The 16106-nt window shown below is 42.7% G+C and overlaps 1 protein-coding gene across 2 annotated transcripts in view; it reads right to left on the bottom strand.

The window, feature by feature from the left end:
* Positions 1-13724, bottom strand: part of PDE1C (phosphodiesterase 1C) — a 261988-nt gene extending 248264 nt beyond the window's left edge. For both annotated transcript variants that reach the window (XM_063129811.1, XM_063129819.1), the window contains exon 1: positions 13486-13724. In XM_063129811.1, coding sequence (XP_062985881.1) covers positions 13486-13570 — 85 coding nt within the window. In that variant the 5' untranslated portion in view covers positions 13571-13724. The remainder of the gene's footprint in view (positions 1-13485) is intronic.
* Positions 13725-16106: the final 2382 nt, after the last annotated feature.

Below are 16106 nucleotides of genomic sequence, written 5' to 3'. Positions count from 1 at the left end.
GTATAGGCAGCTGCAGTGCTGGTATTGACATTTAAAGCCCTAAATGGTTTGGGACCAGGTTATCTGAAGGAACGCCTCCTCCCATATGTACCTACCCGAACCTTAAGATCATCTACAGGGGCCCTTCTCCGTGAGCCCCTGCCAAAGGAAGTGAGGCAGGTGGCTACTAGGAGGAGGGCTTTCTCCGCTGTGGCACCCCGGTTGTGGAACGAGCTCCCCAGAGAGGTCCGCCTGGCGCCTACACTGTACTGCTTTCGTCGCCAGCTGAAGACCTTTTTATTCACTCAGTATTTTAACACTTAATTTTAACTTAAATTTAAATTTTACTGTTTTAACTCTGTATTTTAATCTTATATCAACTTTGCTGTGTGGTTTTATCCTGGTTGCGCTTTTTATACTGTATTTCGTAATTGTGTTTTAACCTGTTGGGTGTTTTACTGTGGTTTTAATTTTTGTGAACCGCCCAGAGAGCTTCGGCTATTGGGCGGTATAAAAATGTAATAAATAAATAAATAAATAAATAAAATTCCTCAGTTCTGTCTACACCAGCCTTGTTTTGTTTTGGACTGCAACTCCTAGGATGCTTGATCATTGGCCATGCTGACTGGGGCTGATGGGAGTAGAAGACCAAAACATATGGATGGCACAAGGTTGGAGAAGGCGGTTCTAGGGTTTCAGGCAGGAGTCTTTGCCAGCTCTGCCTGGAGGTGATGGGGATTGAACCCAGAATTCATTGTAAACTACTGAGCTAAAGCCCTTCCCTTAAACAACTTAAAACTGCATATTCCTCTACTATTCCAACGTCAGCTATCAGAGAACATTCTAAATGAAGAGTGGGAGATGGCAAGAACCCAAATACCCTGAATCTCTACTTAAATAAAAATTAAAAAAAAGATAGTCCCTGCCTACCCCAGCAGGGATTTCAGTGGAATTATAGCTGCTAAGAGAACAAAGGGAGGATGTGATGTCACAGGTTGGTTTGAGTGATGGTAATCATGTCGTTCTAGCACAGTGCTCTTGTTGCCTGCTGGAAATCCAGTAGAGATCTCATTAAGTGCTACTGTCTAGTAATTGCTACAAGTTTTCCTTTTAATGTGAATTTTAACTTTGAATGCAGCCAAGCCACGAGGTTACAGCTACTGATGAAATAACAAGGGATAAGCTCGTAGTACAGTTGCAAATTTGAAGCTCACAGTGGAACTTTCATTAAATGAAATCTGGTCCATTTGGGCTAAAACAGATGCTATGAAAAATCAATACACTCATTTATGAATTCCTGGAAAGGAACAGAAAATGAAGTCTTATAGATTGCCATTCCAAACACTCTGGTTGCTGGTCATATTCATTTCTCCATAGGTTGGGTGGAAATTCAGCAAAGGGATTTGGAGCCCACAATTAGCTTAAGTAAATTGTAGAAAGTCTCTTATAGAAAGCTGGTTTAATATAGCGATTTGCTGAGAGTATGAACTGGAAAGTCCTGTGTTCAGATTTTACTTGGTGGTCTCAGGAAAACCATTTCATTTTACTCCCATCTGCAGTAGAAGAATAAGATACTGGTATATATCTTATAGAACTGTTGAAGGGATTACTTAGGGAATGTCTGTGAATAAGCAGCTTAAATTTCCCTTTTACTTTCTTCTTTCTCTTGAAGGTTTGGACTACTTTGCTTTATCGTTAGAAGCTTTAAGAAATGCATTTAACTAGTTTAGACTAGTGGAAGTTTAGGTGGAGTTAAGTAACAATTCAAACTGCTGATAGTTTGGCCTACTCTAACTTCTCTCTGCCATAGCTATTCCATTTGTCGCTCTAATACAGTTTTCCTAATAGGCCTGAACAAGAGTCAAACTAATTTAGTTTACGTAGTGTAATCGCTTTCTGGTTCATGGTCACAATTGTATTTTCTCTATAATCAAAACATGTTTCACATTTTATTTCTGCATGCCATGCACCACCGTCAAGATGAGGCCTAGGACTCCAGTTACTGCTCCTGCTCCTACATCTGCACAAGAGTCGCTGCTGCACACCACTCTGCTGGGATAGGACAGAGGCGGGTGCTGGGCTTTCTATAGCCTTCAGCTCTCTTGCATTCCCTTTTGGCACTAGAGAACCAAAAGAGGCAAGGTAGTAGACAGCTCCATTAGCCCATAAAGGAGGAGAGATAAGTTCTGCTAGAAGCTGATATGGCTTTGCAAACACAGAATCACAGTCAAAATCTGCATGAGTGCAGCTTACACCAATCCACAGGAGTTGGATACCAATAATGGGAGGGGGGTGGGGAATCCAGGACTAAGCATCAGTCAGTGCGTAAATCTGTCACTTTAGATTTATCTGGTACAGGAGCTGGGCAAGGAATCACTTAGCACATCTTTATTTGTCTTTACAAAGCTCCAAAACTTAACATATTCTAAAAGCATTTTAAAATATGCCTTTAGATTACATTAAAAAAAAAAGTAGTGCTAGTTATCAGTCAGAGGACTTAATGCATGAACAAAAAGTATTTTTCCCCTAAATAAAAATAGCTTCTCTTGCAGCTGGAGAATAGCACATCTCATAAAACAATTATCCATGAAATCTCTCTCCTGGTTTCCTATTCTTGCTATTCTCAGAAACAGATGCCATTCTTAGAAACTCGGCCATTTCCCTCACTTTTTGATTTCTCCAAATAATTTGATTTCCATGCAGAGGAAGAAATATGAAACCTACTGTTATATAAGAACAAAGCATCATTAACTATGGGCTTTGAGGCATTTTTAGGATCTCTTTGGGTTATATCTAGTGTTAGAGTAAACCCATTAAAATTAATGAGACTTATGTTACTCATAGTAACTTGAATCCTATTCATTTCAATGGGTCTATTCTAAGTAAAATTAATATTGGATACAACCCATTGGATATTTCTAACAATTCAAGAGTTAGGCTTGATATACTGTTTTCCTAATAGTCAGTATCCTGGTCCTACTGCAATGTCCTCTGAACATATGATGATAAGGTAACTGTGTTATGAACTTTATGAAGAGAGCTGAACTTTGCAACTAAGATTGTAGTGCCTGAATTTGCTTTCCTTTCCCCCCTCCTCCTCCTCCCTCCCAATCCCCTTTCCTTTTGTGTCATGTCTTTTAGATTGTAAGCCTGTGGGCAGGGACTGTCAAGAAATACTTTTGTAAGCCGCCGTGAGAGCCTTTTTTGGCTGAATGGCGGCATAAAAATAAATAAATAAATAAATAAATAAATAAATAATGCAATCACACGGCAGTTATCTGAATCAGGCTAGGTTCAGTAATGTATCACTGAGTAGCAGTTCTTCGTCATACACAAGCAAATATATTTTGCATGAAACTCTCCTGATAGACCCAGATAGGACAACATATTTTGACTCTGTCAGGGTACAGTATTTAAAGTCTAAAAAAACCCACCTAGAATAACCCGCAGTGTTTAACCACAGCCAAACTGACAACTTTCCCTTCCCTCACACTGAGCATCTCAACAACAAACATTCTGAGATCCGTCTTCCCAGAGCATTTGGGTGAATGGGTGAACATTCCAAACCAATCACAGCAGCTCAGCCAACGGGTGTCAGAGGCTACAATGCAACATTGAGACTTGTGTGTACATGACCCTAAATAAATCCACTTTCCTATATTGCCATTTGCTCTACATCATTGTGCTTTTCAGCAGTAGACTACTTTGTGGAAAATTTGGACTACTTTCAGATATTACAAAACCCGTCCAGAGCACAGGAGGCTCTCGAGCTCTTTAGCAACATCTCTAAGCAGTAACCTTGCAATTAAAAATAGGGCAGCTGTACATTGATGTGCAGGCAGGTGGTTGAGTTCACTCTGTGAAAATCAAGGGCGACATGCCTATTGCAAAAACAGATGGGACCATCATGAGAGGGCTGTCATTTGGAAGCAAACAGCTGAGAGAAGAGCTTAAGAAGGAGGAGTGCCAAGCTAGGCAGGTATCGCTACATTTTTCATGGATATCTTTGTGTATCACTCATTATATTCCTAGCACTGGTCATGTGCTCATGATATAGATTTATTGTGATTTGAAACACTCAGAACTCGGACACCTGCCTACACCTGTTCACATCTGTCAAAGGCATGGCACACTCGCCTGCTTGAACTATACATCGATTAGATCTCCTTCAGAGCAAATATCTTGCATTAGAGATGTATAATGTCCTGCTGTGTGTGAGTGTGAGAGACAGAGATCTTCAAAAATCAACTTCATATCACACAAATGACACAGAAGAGAAAATGCACCTTGTTTGAATATTTAAAAAACACTCTGTACTCCTAAAGATGGCACACCATCTGTTAATGAGTGGCTGAACGCCAGCAACACCACCCTGCCTCCTACACATGTGCTAGATTGACAGTGCTTACACATGTGACTCTGACCTCAGAATCAACCTCCAAACTTTATGCTCTAAAATAGCCAAGCACTTGTGAAGAGGCCAGTAGCCATTTTGTTATACTGGCCGTAAAGAAGACCTCTCGGTGAAGCACCGCACCTCTGCCTCTCTGTGGGTAAAGAAACGGATGTATGGCACAATGCAGACCACACCGTCTAGTGCACATTGGAAGGCACATCAAGTTCAGTCTTCTCATCAGTTCTTTTCATACTTTTTTGCACAATGGCAGGACTAAGCCAAAGGTTCGACTTTGCAGATGTCAAACTCAAAATCTGGGGGCACGGGGCAAGAGGTGGCCGGCGGCAAAGCTGGGGGAGGTAATTCTGAATGTGCAAATGTGTTGGAAGGGATTGCTGCAGTAGCAATTCACCCCTTTTTATCTTTAAGTTGTTTTTCCTGCCACCATAAGTAGTAGCGAGGTCCTTCTTTGTTGCCATAATCTCCCTACACAATGCCCCACAGAACAATGATTTAACTTGAAATAATGCCTGTCATTCAAGGGGCATTCAAGGGTCGAATGCTACCCGCCAAGAGATGGCTGTCAAAAGTTGTTCTGGCAAAGAGGAAGGAAATCCGCACCATGGCCGAACAGTGAGCCCCACACACAAAAAGCCTCTCACAAACTTCCTGCCCCATGGAAAAAATGCCAATAAGCAAAGTAAAGGCAAGTAAAACATTGTCTGTGAAGGAACAGTACCAGAAGGTTTGGTTTGTTATGATAATGAATAACATTTCAGCCTTGATTTATTTTTGTGTTGGTAATTTAATCCACAATATGTTGAAGTGTGAGATCTGTTTGCAAAATTTCTGAAACTTAGATTCCTTACAATGATATTAATAACAAGGTTTAGTATTATTATCATTTGCTTTTCCTACTCCCCCCTTTTTTGGTGTATCTAAAATTAAAAACATTTAGGAAAAATCAGAAGATGCTAGAGGCTAGAAGGTTTAAACAAAATGGTTTAGGTTTAATTTGTATAATTTTTTTTCTATATGTATGGTTTTTTTCCTTATTCTTTTGTGATACATATTTCACAGGAAAAAAAATGCCAAACTCTGCCTCCTCCCCATTCATTACTTGCAGGGTTGGGCAGAGGGTGGGACAGTGGGGCCAGTTGGCTTGGGCCTACGATTTTGAGGGGGCCTAGTCTGAGTCCCCCTGGTAGAGGCAAAGGATGACCCTTTGGTAAATATTTGTTACAAAGTAGCTCTCCTGTGGGTGAGCAGTACTAACACTGACAAGGCAAAGTTGCTTAATTTTTCTGTTGTTGATGATGAATTTGCCCAAAGAAAAGCACGTAAAGTATTTCTGAATGTGAAGAAGTGATGTCTTACTCTTCGCTCCTCTGATGCCATGTTTCTCGCCTGCCCAAGGGCCTCTACTTCCCTTGCTCGGCTTCGTCCATTTTCGTCTGCTGCCCCTTACGCCTGGAACGCTCTTCCAGAACATTTGAGAACTACAAGTTCAACCGCAGCTTTTAAAGCTCAACTAAAAACTTTTCTTTTTCCTAAAGCTTTTAAAACTTGATGTTGTGCAGACTTCTACTGTTACTTTCTACTGTTAGTTTTACCCTACCCTGTGCCTGCTTACCCTACCCTGTACCTGTTTGCATTCTCTTCCCCTCCTTATTGTTTTACTATGATTTTATTAGATTGTAAGCCTATGCGGCAGGGTCTTGCTGTTTATTGTTTTACTCTGTACAGCACCATGTACATTGATGGTGCTATATAAATAAATAATAATAATAATAATAATATTGAATAAAAGCACTTGCCATTACCTTTTTATAAATCATTCTAGTTCATATGTAAACCGCCCAGAGAGCTTCGGCTATGGAGCAGTATATAAATTTAATTAATAAATAAATAAATAAATAAAAGACGTAATTAGAACTGATTAAAAAATACTTAATGAGCAGTTTGAAATGGGGCCTACATTTCCCATTTGGTCCAGGCCTATTACCAGTTTTGCCCAGCCCTGATTACCTGGGGCTTGTGTTGATGGATCCACAGTGGCAACAGGTCAAGATGCAGCTGGACAACCATCTGTCAGGGATGCTTTAAGGTAGAGCATTGAGCAAGGGGTTGGACTTGATGGCCTTATAGGCCCCTTCCAACCCTACTATTCTATGATTCTATGATATGACGCAGCAGCTATTGTGGAGCCATCCCTGGGCATTCCCCCGAAGCTCCGCTTTAAAAAAGTCGTGCATTTGCCATCTGTCGCCTTGTTCCGGTGTTACAGTGGAGGCTTGGCCCAGCCAATGATGACTGCTGATTGGTCACCATCGGCCTGGACATGGGGAATGAGCAAGCCAGCAAGCTGAAGGCCGCAGGACCACCTCCGCCTCTGCAGTCCAGCGGAGCATTGCAATTAAATTTATATATTATATATAAACTGGAGCCAAGTGTGGGCACAGCAGTACAGGGAGGAGGGGGTGGCCCAGCAAGCCAAGAGGCTGCCGGGCCACCTCCACAGTCCTGCAGGGCTGCCCATTACAACAAAAATGTTTTTTAAAAAAAGAGAAAAAGGAACAAGGAGTCAACTCCCCTCTCCACAACTACTTTCTCTTCAGTAGTTGGGAGGAGGGAAACAACAAGGGGGAGGAATGGGGCGCTAGGGGTGGCAGCCCCATGAGGCGGCCCCATGAGGCAGCCCTGTGAGGTTTCAAACCCCACATTTGCACTTCTTTCCACGGGGATTACTCAGGAGGAGCGCAAGTGCGGGATGTCATATCACGAGGTGCCAATGCAAACTCGTATAAACACGGCCCTGCAAATGGGACAGCAAGTATTTGTGGGTAGAGGGAAACATTTTCACTAAATCCTGTCTCAACTACAGGTGCAATTCTATAGTCAAGATCTGCCAGCTGAAAGACTCTAGGATTTGGCTGAAAGATTTTAGGATATGTGAAAGGTCCTGCTACACTAGCAGAACACAATATACTAGAGCACAATACTAGCAGAGCACTTTGTACTAAACACAACACAGAGGGAAATCTGAGCACATTGCTAACACTCCTCTGCTTAGAATCATAACACCTCGAGACTGCAGACACCAACACCCATTCCAACAACTGAGACGCAGCAGCCCACACAGGTAAGCAAGGGAAGGGGAATCAGATGCTATAATGCAGCCTTTGTTGATGCAGCAGTGCCCACAAGGCTCCCTATCCATTCAAAAACATGTTTTTAAATAAAAATGTTACCAGATGGCCAGGTGCTTTGCAAAGAGAAGCAGCACCATCCTCCAGGCACCTGTGTCCAGAAGCGTTCATTCTCCATTTTGTAGCACTCCTGGACACCCAGTAAAAATGGGGAAATCAGAGAGAGAGAGAAGTGAAATAGGCCTCAACACCACTGTCCAGTAAGCTTGGGTGGTTGTGGAGAGGGCAGCAGAGAGACCAAGGTAGGAGGAGGAAAAAGCAGGGGCTAATGGATAAATGGGGTTGCACTTATGATTGTGAATGGATGGACTGGAGGTGTGGTGTATGTGTGTGAGAGAGAGAGAGAGACAGAGACAGAGAGACGGAGGGACAGGGTGAGGAGGAAGGAAGGGTTTAAGGGTGATCCTGAGAGATTTGAACCCCTGCCTGTAGGGATGCCTAGAGTCATTGCTAGTTGTGCTCCTGGGGCTGAGGCTGGGGCATCATCTTGCATACTGTGTGTGTGTTCAGACAGGGGTTGGGTGCTGAAGGAGTGTCTCCATCTTCATGACTTCATTGCCTAACTTTCTTGTGTGATCGCCATGTGGGTATCATTGCAAGCACAGTCCCTGATTAGTTACAAGGGATGCTGTGGGCATGGCTGCCATTCTGTAATGTCCGTTTTGATACTTCCCAGTTGATATTTTTTCCCCTCCCCATCCCCTCATAGGATATAGCAATTGTTCTACCACTACAGTGAAAGCATAACTCCCCCTACTCAGCCCCCCTAGGCATAATGTAAGTATAGGATTGTGCTCAGCCCATTAATCTACAAGATGGACCAATTCTTCCCAAAGTTTGTGCCAGAAGAAGGGCTCAGGTATGCTTTTAAAATGTAAGCCAAGTATGAACTGCCAAAAAGTGGACACAAAATGACAATTTGCACAAGTTCGCATGTTATTTTTTTATGTAGATGCAAATTTAGTTGTTGTTGTTGTTGTTGTTGTTACAAGTACATCTCACTAGAGTCTGCAAGACTGATCAGGTAACCTGCCTGCCTGCCTGTTTAATCTGCTGTTCAGGTGCTAATGGTTGATGGGCAACAGTCCTTCTATTTCTTTACCTTTAAATTGGACTAGACAGCCCTTCAAATAGAGTATGTCTTCAAACAGAGGACACTCATCTGTAAAAGAGAACACCAAGCCACCCTTTAACTGCTTCCTGCCTGATGGAGCTGAGAAGCCTTGTGGAAAGCAGATCTCCCTTCTTTCTGTAACTATATAAGGAGTGCCATCAATCCAAGGGAGAGAGTACATATGCACAGGGATTCCTTATTGCAGTTTGGACCACAACTGATAAGCCACAACTGACAGGGCAGGGAAGGGGGAATCCAGAAACATCATCATTACCCACAAAGCACACTTACATTGCCTGATTGAGCAAAGCGGAGGACAATACTCTGAGAGGCAATATTAAGTGGGTTGTCCCTCATTTATTAGAAGGATACATCTATGTGCCCATTCTGGGATGTGACTAAGGATGTGTATGTGCATTCAAGTGTAAGTGTCAAGTACACCTCCAATTTTAATTTTTTTTAAAGAACCGCCTGCCCAGGGCCTAAGCTACACCAAGCAGGATATTGCACTATGAAAGCAGTATATAAAAGGCCGGAGCCACACTACTGCTTTATAGCAGTATTGAAGTGCACTGACAACTGTTGGGGCCCATTGACACATACCATATACCGCTTTCATAGTGGCTCCTGCCTTTTATGTACCACTTTCATAGTGCAATATCCTGCTTGATGTAGGTTAGGCCTAGGTCTCAAAAGTGGGGAAAACACTAGGAAAATTAGAAAAATAATGTGTGTACAAAAGATCCTGTTTACAAGATAGTTTACAAGTGACTTTACAAAATAGTCATCATCACATGTCTTGTAGCAGTGCAAATCAATGATGCTCTAATCTTGCGCAGAAAGTAGCAATTTGAAAGCCACAGCCACTATACTCTAGAGTGTTGGCCCTGGATGTAAGAAAGATAAGTTCAAATCCCTCTCTGACTACGAAGCTCACTTGGTGGACTGGACCAAGTTACTACCTTTCAGTTAAGCCTGCCTCATAAGGCTGTTGTGAGATTCAAGAATACCTTGTCATATATGCTAAACGACCCAGGGATGGAGCATCCCTGGGTTGTTTAACTCTTCCCACATGCTCCCTCTCATTCACAACAATTCAGGTGCTTTTTTAAAAAAAAGGTTGTTGTGATGTGCGAACCAAGCCCTAGTATGAGATGCATCCAGTCTATTTTCAAGGTGCCCAAAGGCCACCTATCTAAGTGGAGGGCTACTCTTGGTTGTGTGGGGTTTTTTTTAATAATCATTTTTATTTTTCCAGCAACACGCATAATGCATACACACATAATGCATACAAACAAAGATGCATATAACAACTATAATTGCACTAAAAACATTTAAGGGAGAGGTTAGGGTATAGTTTTCTTTTGCCCTCTTCCTGCCAGAAATGCCCCTTAATTTCTTAATTACACAATTTACACATTGGATTCACAGAATTATACTTCTTTCCTCCCTTTCCCCATCTTAATCAAAATCCACAAACAAATACATCATTTTTCTCTGTCTCTTTCAGATATTCTATCAGAGGTTTCCATTTGGTTGTTGATCTACCTACGCAGGGATCCATTCCAGATATCTCAGGGTCTCTTTCACAAGTAGCCCAAAATTGTCCCCTGTGCCTGTTTGGTGCCTTCCCTTCCCTTTCTTATTGTTTTATTATAATTTTATTGGAATGTAAGCCTATGTGGCAGGGACTTGCTATTTTATTGTTTTACTACGTACAGTACCATGTACATTGATGGTGCTATATAAATAAATAAATATGCCAGTCACTGGAAGACCACGCCAGTCACTCTTTCACAAGCAGCCCAACATCATGCCAGTCACTAGAAGAGGGGATCCACTGCTAATACAAATCCCCAATCTAGACTCTTTCCATTGCCCTCAGGGCTCCTGCAGCTTTAACTGTTGTGATGAAGAGGGAATTTTGTCAGGTTCTGCATGTATACAAATGATAACTGCTGATATACCCTTTTCTGTACAACTGTTAAAGATACAGGAGCCCTGTCCTCCTTTTCATATGGTCACCCTACCACAACAGACACACAAGATTCCAAATGTGCCCACTAACCAAAAAGGTTGGGGGGGTGGCTGTTTGAACATATTTTGAACTGGAGACACCTTCAAACAAAGGACTGTCATTGAAGCTCCATGATGCAGGAAGCATATTGGCCCTCCTTTCTTGCCATACTAGGAAGTGCCTGAGTTCAGTTCTGGAATACTAAGTTCTCCATTTCCGGTTCAAGTGTTGCCAGCAGCAAGCATGGCGGCCTACACAGTAAGCCTCTTATTGTTAAATAAAGTTGCCAGCTGGTTATGCATCCTCTCTGTGCCCCCCCCTTTATGTGAGATACATAAAACTGGCGATAAAGGTGGGATGCTTCTGAGGCACACAGAGAGCATCACTCTATTCAAGGTTGGACTGAACAATCACCTCAGCTTTCCAAATTGGTGTGCATATTGCATGGGATCTGACTTCCCGAGGGCATACCGACAAATTTAATCCAGAGTATGCCCCATAATAAGGATTAATAATTAATGCAAAAATTATCATCAAAAGCCAAGGTCCATTTTCACATCATCCCTTGGGATGTGCAGCTATCAGGCCTGTTCTCAGGTTAAGTACAATGACTCTGATGGAGAACATGGGCTCATGCACCTAGAACTGAGCCTGCCACTGCACCTGGGGGAATGGTATTGGGTTGCTGTGCCCTGAAGGTTGCCATCTTGAGAGGAAAGCCATTGAGTGGCATGGAGCTTACTTTTGAGTAAACATGGAGAGGATCTGTCTGCACATATCATTGCTTTTAATGGGAGAATTAAGCACAGGTATCAGTTTTCCCCTCTGAAATCTATAGAATCAATCTAAGTGCGCTGAAATTTATGCCCCATGACTGCAATGGGCCTTCGACAGCTCCAAAACAGAAAAACCAAAATAATGCATTTATTAAAGTATCTTTTAAAAAAAAGAAAAGTTCAATCCCATGGTGGTAATGGTGGTGGTAGATTCCATGGCAAAGGAACCACTACAACCTAAGCCCAGCTGGATTGCTGCAGACAGGTCTGGAGGAGTGGGGTGTCTTCTCTTTCTCTTCCATGGGGTTTCCCCCCTATTATCCCAACAACAACAACACTATTGTGAGGGCAAATAACTACATCAGCTCCAGACTGCCATAGTTTGTGGATTCAATTCATTGGTGTGTTGGGGAAACAAGGGGGATTTGGGTCCTGCAGATCAAAGGCTGCCCCCCTCCCCAACATATCCAGAGAGCACCATGCTTCAGGCTTTATTGCTGGCAGGCTGTACATCTATACCCATGGAGTTTTCTGCAAGCGTACTGGAGGATCTCCTGGGTATAAATGCCATCCCATTGTGGGAGCAGCATTTCCACCACATCCAACGGCCCCCTGGGTGGTGGCTTTCAGCCAGCTTTAGAATTGCTCTGTTCATCTTTTATTCACAAACCCCTATTTAGTCTTCAACTCCCAATCCACATTCATCCATGCAGTTGCAAACATTTTTGGCCAGCAGCACATGTCCTAATTGTCAACTCTAGAGCATGGTGTGTACAGAAGCAGAAAGATCATGAACCCAGTTCTTGTTTGTGTCTCCACCATGAAACTTTAAGCTATCCATCCAGAGTGAGATGAGTCTTGTGTATATATGTTCACCAATCCACAGTAACAATGAATAAGTGCAACATAGCCAGCATCTGGTCTTGGTGTAGAGAAGAAGGCATGCAAGTGGAGTCTCACTGATCATTTGTTCTTCATAAATTATTCACTCAGATTACAAACTAAAATTAAGTCAGCAGGATTAAGGCATACTGGGGTTTGCACAGTGTTCAATCATATGTAAAATTTCAAAAGAACAGCCTGCTTGGTTTACCCTAGGAGTCTAACCTTTGCACACAGTGTGTTTGATAAGAAGAAAGAACCGGGAGCAGGGAAGACACCTGTTGTTTTGAGCAATTTTCTTTCTTTCTGCCCCCAGCAAGAGTGGAGCAAACTGATTTAAGGTTTAAAGAGCTCAAATTAAGATTATGTGAAAGGGCTTAATTTGAGGCATGGCTCAGCTCTTGAGCCTCTTTTTCCATGATCTCAGGAGAACATTGAAATTATCATAAAGACAGTTTATCTGGGCATGTGAAGAGCGCCTCACTGGATTAATTAGACTACAATAACCAGCCTGCACTTTACTGGGATTGGGGTAACCAGGTCTGTGTTTTCTACACAGACCTGTGCACCTCTTTTTAGAAATCAGCCACTGTTTACAGCAGGGACAAAGGATAATGGATGCGATCCATGTCTTCTCTCTCTCTCTCTCTTTTCTTTTCACATACTAAAAAGGCAATTTCAGGAAGGATTTGGCTTTACATGTTGAATTCGTAGTTATCATGGTGTGAGAAGCCTTGTTAGCTAGTTTAAACTCCCGAGCAAGAAAAACAAACAAACTCGGGGCACACACAGTGCTTGTTGGAAGAAACAAGTTGGGAATATGTCATCCTAAAAACCACAGGCTTTCCTGAGATAAGGGTTCCCAAAGCAACAAAAGTTCTGCATCTCTCTCAGCAAAGCCATGCCAAAAACATCACGAAAGCGTGGTTGGGAAAGGCACATTTCCTGCACAAAAAGAAAGCAGCAGGGCAGGGGCGAATGGAGCAAAACAAAAGTTATAGGGATGGGTGACATCTTCCAAAAGGCATCTTGGACAAACCACCTCCTCCATCCCTGCTTCCTACTCAGGATCAGAAGGATAACCAACACACCCACACAAAAGTGCTGCTCACCAATTGTGAAGCTATAGCCATCAATGCTGAAAGTGGCACTCCGGCATTTTTTAAATCCTTCTTTTCTGTTGCTTGGTTCTGTCATGATGATCCTGCCAGTATTTCAGCAGCGAGAGCAGCAACAGCAGCTACGGCGGCAGCGATTCTCCCCTTGTGGGATGTGAGCTTTTCTGAGCCAGCAATTAGCTGCCCTTGAATCTCTCCCGTTGGCAGCAACGTTCGCAACCGACTTCATGCATCTCCTGATGCACAGTGCTGAATCCAAGAGAGAGAGGGAGAGAGGGAGAGACCCAGCAGCAATTCTCCACCCCCTAAGGCTGTCACAGCAGCATGTTACTGACACACCTCACTCAGAGGTGTGAAGCACCGATTACAGATGCTGGAATCCCAAACCCAACAGCAATGAGCGTAACACTCCTCGACCAAACAAATCCACCTCATATGTCACATATGTAAGTAACCATGTAGGAGTTCTAGGTATAATAGTACTATGGAATATTCAGTGCTGCTAGGAGATCAGTAGATTCTCAACATCATAGAATTCACCTGCCAGGAAACTTTTAAAAGGTTTGAACCCTAGACGTTTCCTGACTGTAATGTGGCAAAGCGTTTATAGAACACTCTGGTCTAAAGCGGTATCAACAAGTTCTTTTCACCTGGCTAAAGATCTCCTGATGAGGTTTCTCAAGGTCTGTTAAAAGAAAGTAGGTCACAATGGTTTTGTTACTTTTAACTTGGCACTGTTGTCAACTACCCTGTTCTTCCTGTGTTTCCTTGTGTGCACAGGGTTACCGGGTCCAGATTTTAAGTAGGCACCTTTACTTCTAACATTTTCCATCAAAGTAGCACATAGATGGGGAAAGGTACGCCTAGTGAAATTCTGTCTTCCATGCATTGCATTTCATTTATCACATTTCTATGCTGGCCAATAGCCAAAGATCTCTGGGTAGTTTACAAAGATTAAAACCTTTTTAAAAATACAATATTGTGCATAAGGTAAATATAGTTTAGTTACAAATATATAAACAGATAGCACACACACACACACACACACAGAGAGAGAGAGAAACAATATCCCATGACCTGATTAAAAACCTATCATTCGCTTCCAAATGCATGGGAAGTAGGGGACAGTCTTAACCTGGAGCAGAAAAGATAACTATGTTAGCACTAGGCAGGCCTCCCTGGGGAGTTTACTCCATATTTTGGGGGCTGCCACTGAGAAGGCCCTCTCCCTTGAGGCCACCTTTCACGAGGCACCTGCAGGAGAGCCTTAGACAATGAGCATAGTTTATGGGTAGGTTCATACTGGGAGAGGCATTCCATCAGGTATTGAAGTCCTGAGCCGTGTAAGGCTTTGTAGGACAAAACCAAGTACTTGAATAAGGCTCAGAAACAATCAATCAGCCAGTACAAGCAGGTCAGAATCAGTGCTATAAGTTCGGACATTCTTGTCCATGTTATTAATCTGGCTACCACATTTTCAATGAGCTACAGCTTCTGGACCATCCTCAAGGATAGCTTCATATACAATGCATTGCAGTAATCTATCTTAGAAGTTACCAGAGCATAGGTGACTGAAGCCTTCTTCAGTCACCTATGTTCTGTCCAGATAGGGGTGTAGCTGGACCACCAATCAAATTTGGTGGAAGACACTCAAGTGATAAAGGCATTCAAATGACAAATTGGTAGAAGGCATTCAAGTGACAAAGATGACTCTCCACATGATGAAAATCCATGCAAAACCTTAAAAGATCATGCCCCTTTGCCCTGCAATTCCTTGTGAAGCTTTGCATGACTCCTCCCTCTCAATGCTGCTGCTGCAAAAATGTAACAATATTTTAAAAATGAAAAGAGAAAAACATTCCAGACCCAATTTGTCCATTTCTTGAGGGCTCAAGTGCTCTAGCAAGAACACATGTGCAGATCTGCTCTCTCTGGCCTAATCTACACCAAGCAGGATATTGCACTATGAAAGTGGTATGAAAGCGGTATATAAAAAGCAGGAGCCACACTACTGCTTTATAGTGGTACTGAAGTGCACTGACAACTGTTGGGGCCCATTGACATGTACCAGATACCGCTTTCATACTGCTATATCCTGCTTGGTGTGGCTCCAGCCTTTTATATACTGCTTTCATAGTGCAGTATCCTGCTTGGTGTAGATTAGGCCTCTGTCAAAACTAGGGATGGAGCCCACACATGCAGGAGCCCAGTGTTCCCATCAGAATATGTATATGGCTCTGGATTGGGGTGGGGGAAGGAATATGCTTAAAATAAAAATGTACCTAAAAATACTACCCCATGCTTAACCTTGATCACCATACAGCAAGCTAAATAAAAAGGGTTTCCATCGCGAACAGATGGCCTTGTTCTGGGCTTATACAGACCTTTGGGAGAAATGAATTTGAAAGCTTGGGAGCAGTCACTGTGGGCACCTCTCTATGAGCCCTTGCCACTCTTACAAGTTACAAGAGGAGAGGAAGGACTGCATTTCATGGGGCAGTATTATAGGGTGTGTGGAACCTAATAAACATTGGGCCTTACTACTTAAGGTAAGGATGAACAAAATGTAGCCCTCCAGATACTGTTGGACTGCAACTCCCCTCACCCATCACCAT

This window comes from Elgaria multicarinata, chromosome 1, assembly GCF_023053635.1.
Source record: "Elgaria multicarinata webbii isolate HBS135686 ecotype San Diego chromosome 1, rElgMul1.1.pri, whole genome shotgun sequence".
In the NCBI taxonomy this organism is placed as follows: domain Eukaryota; kingdom Metazoa; phylum Chordata; class Lepidosauria; order Squamata; family Anguidae; genus Elgaria; species Elgaria multicarinata.
The sequence above is the reverse complement of the archived record's forward strand: the minus strand, read 5'-3'. Positions and strand labels throughout refer to the sequence as shown.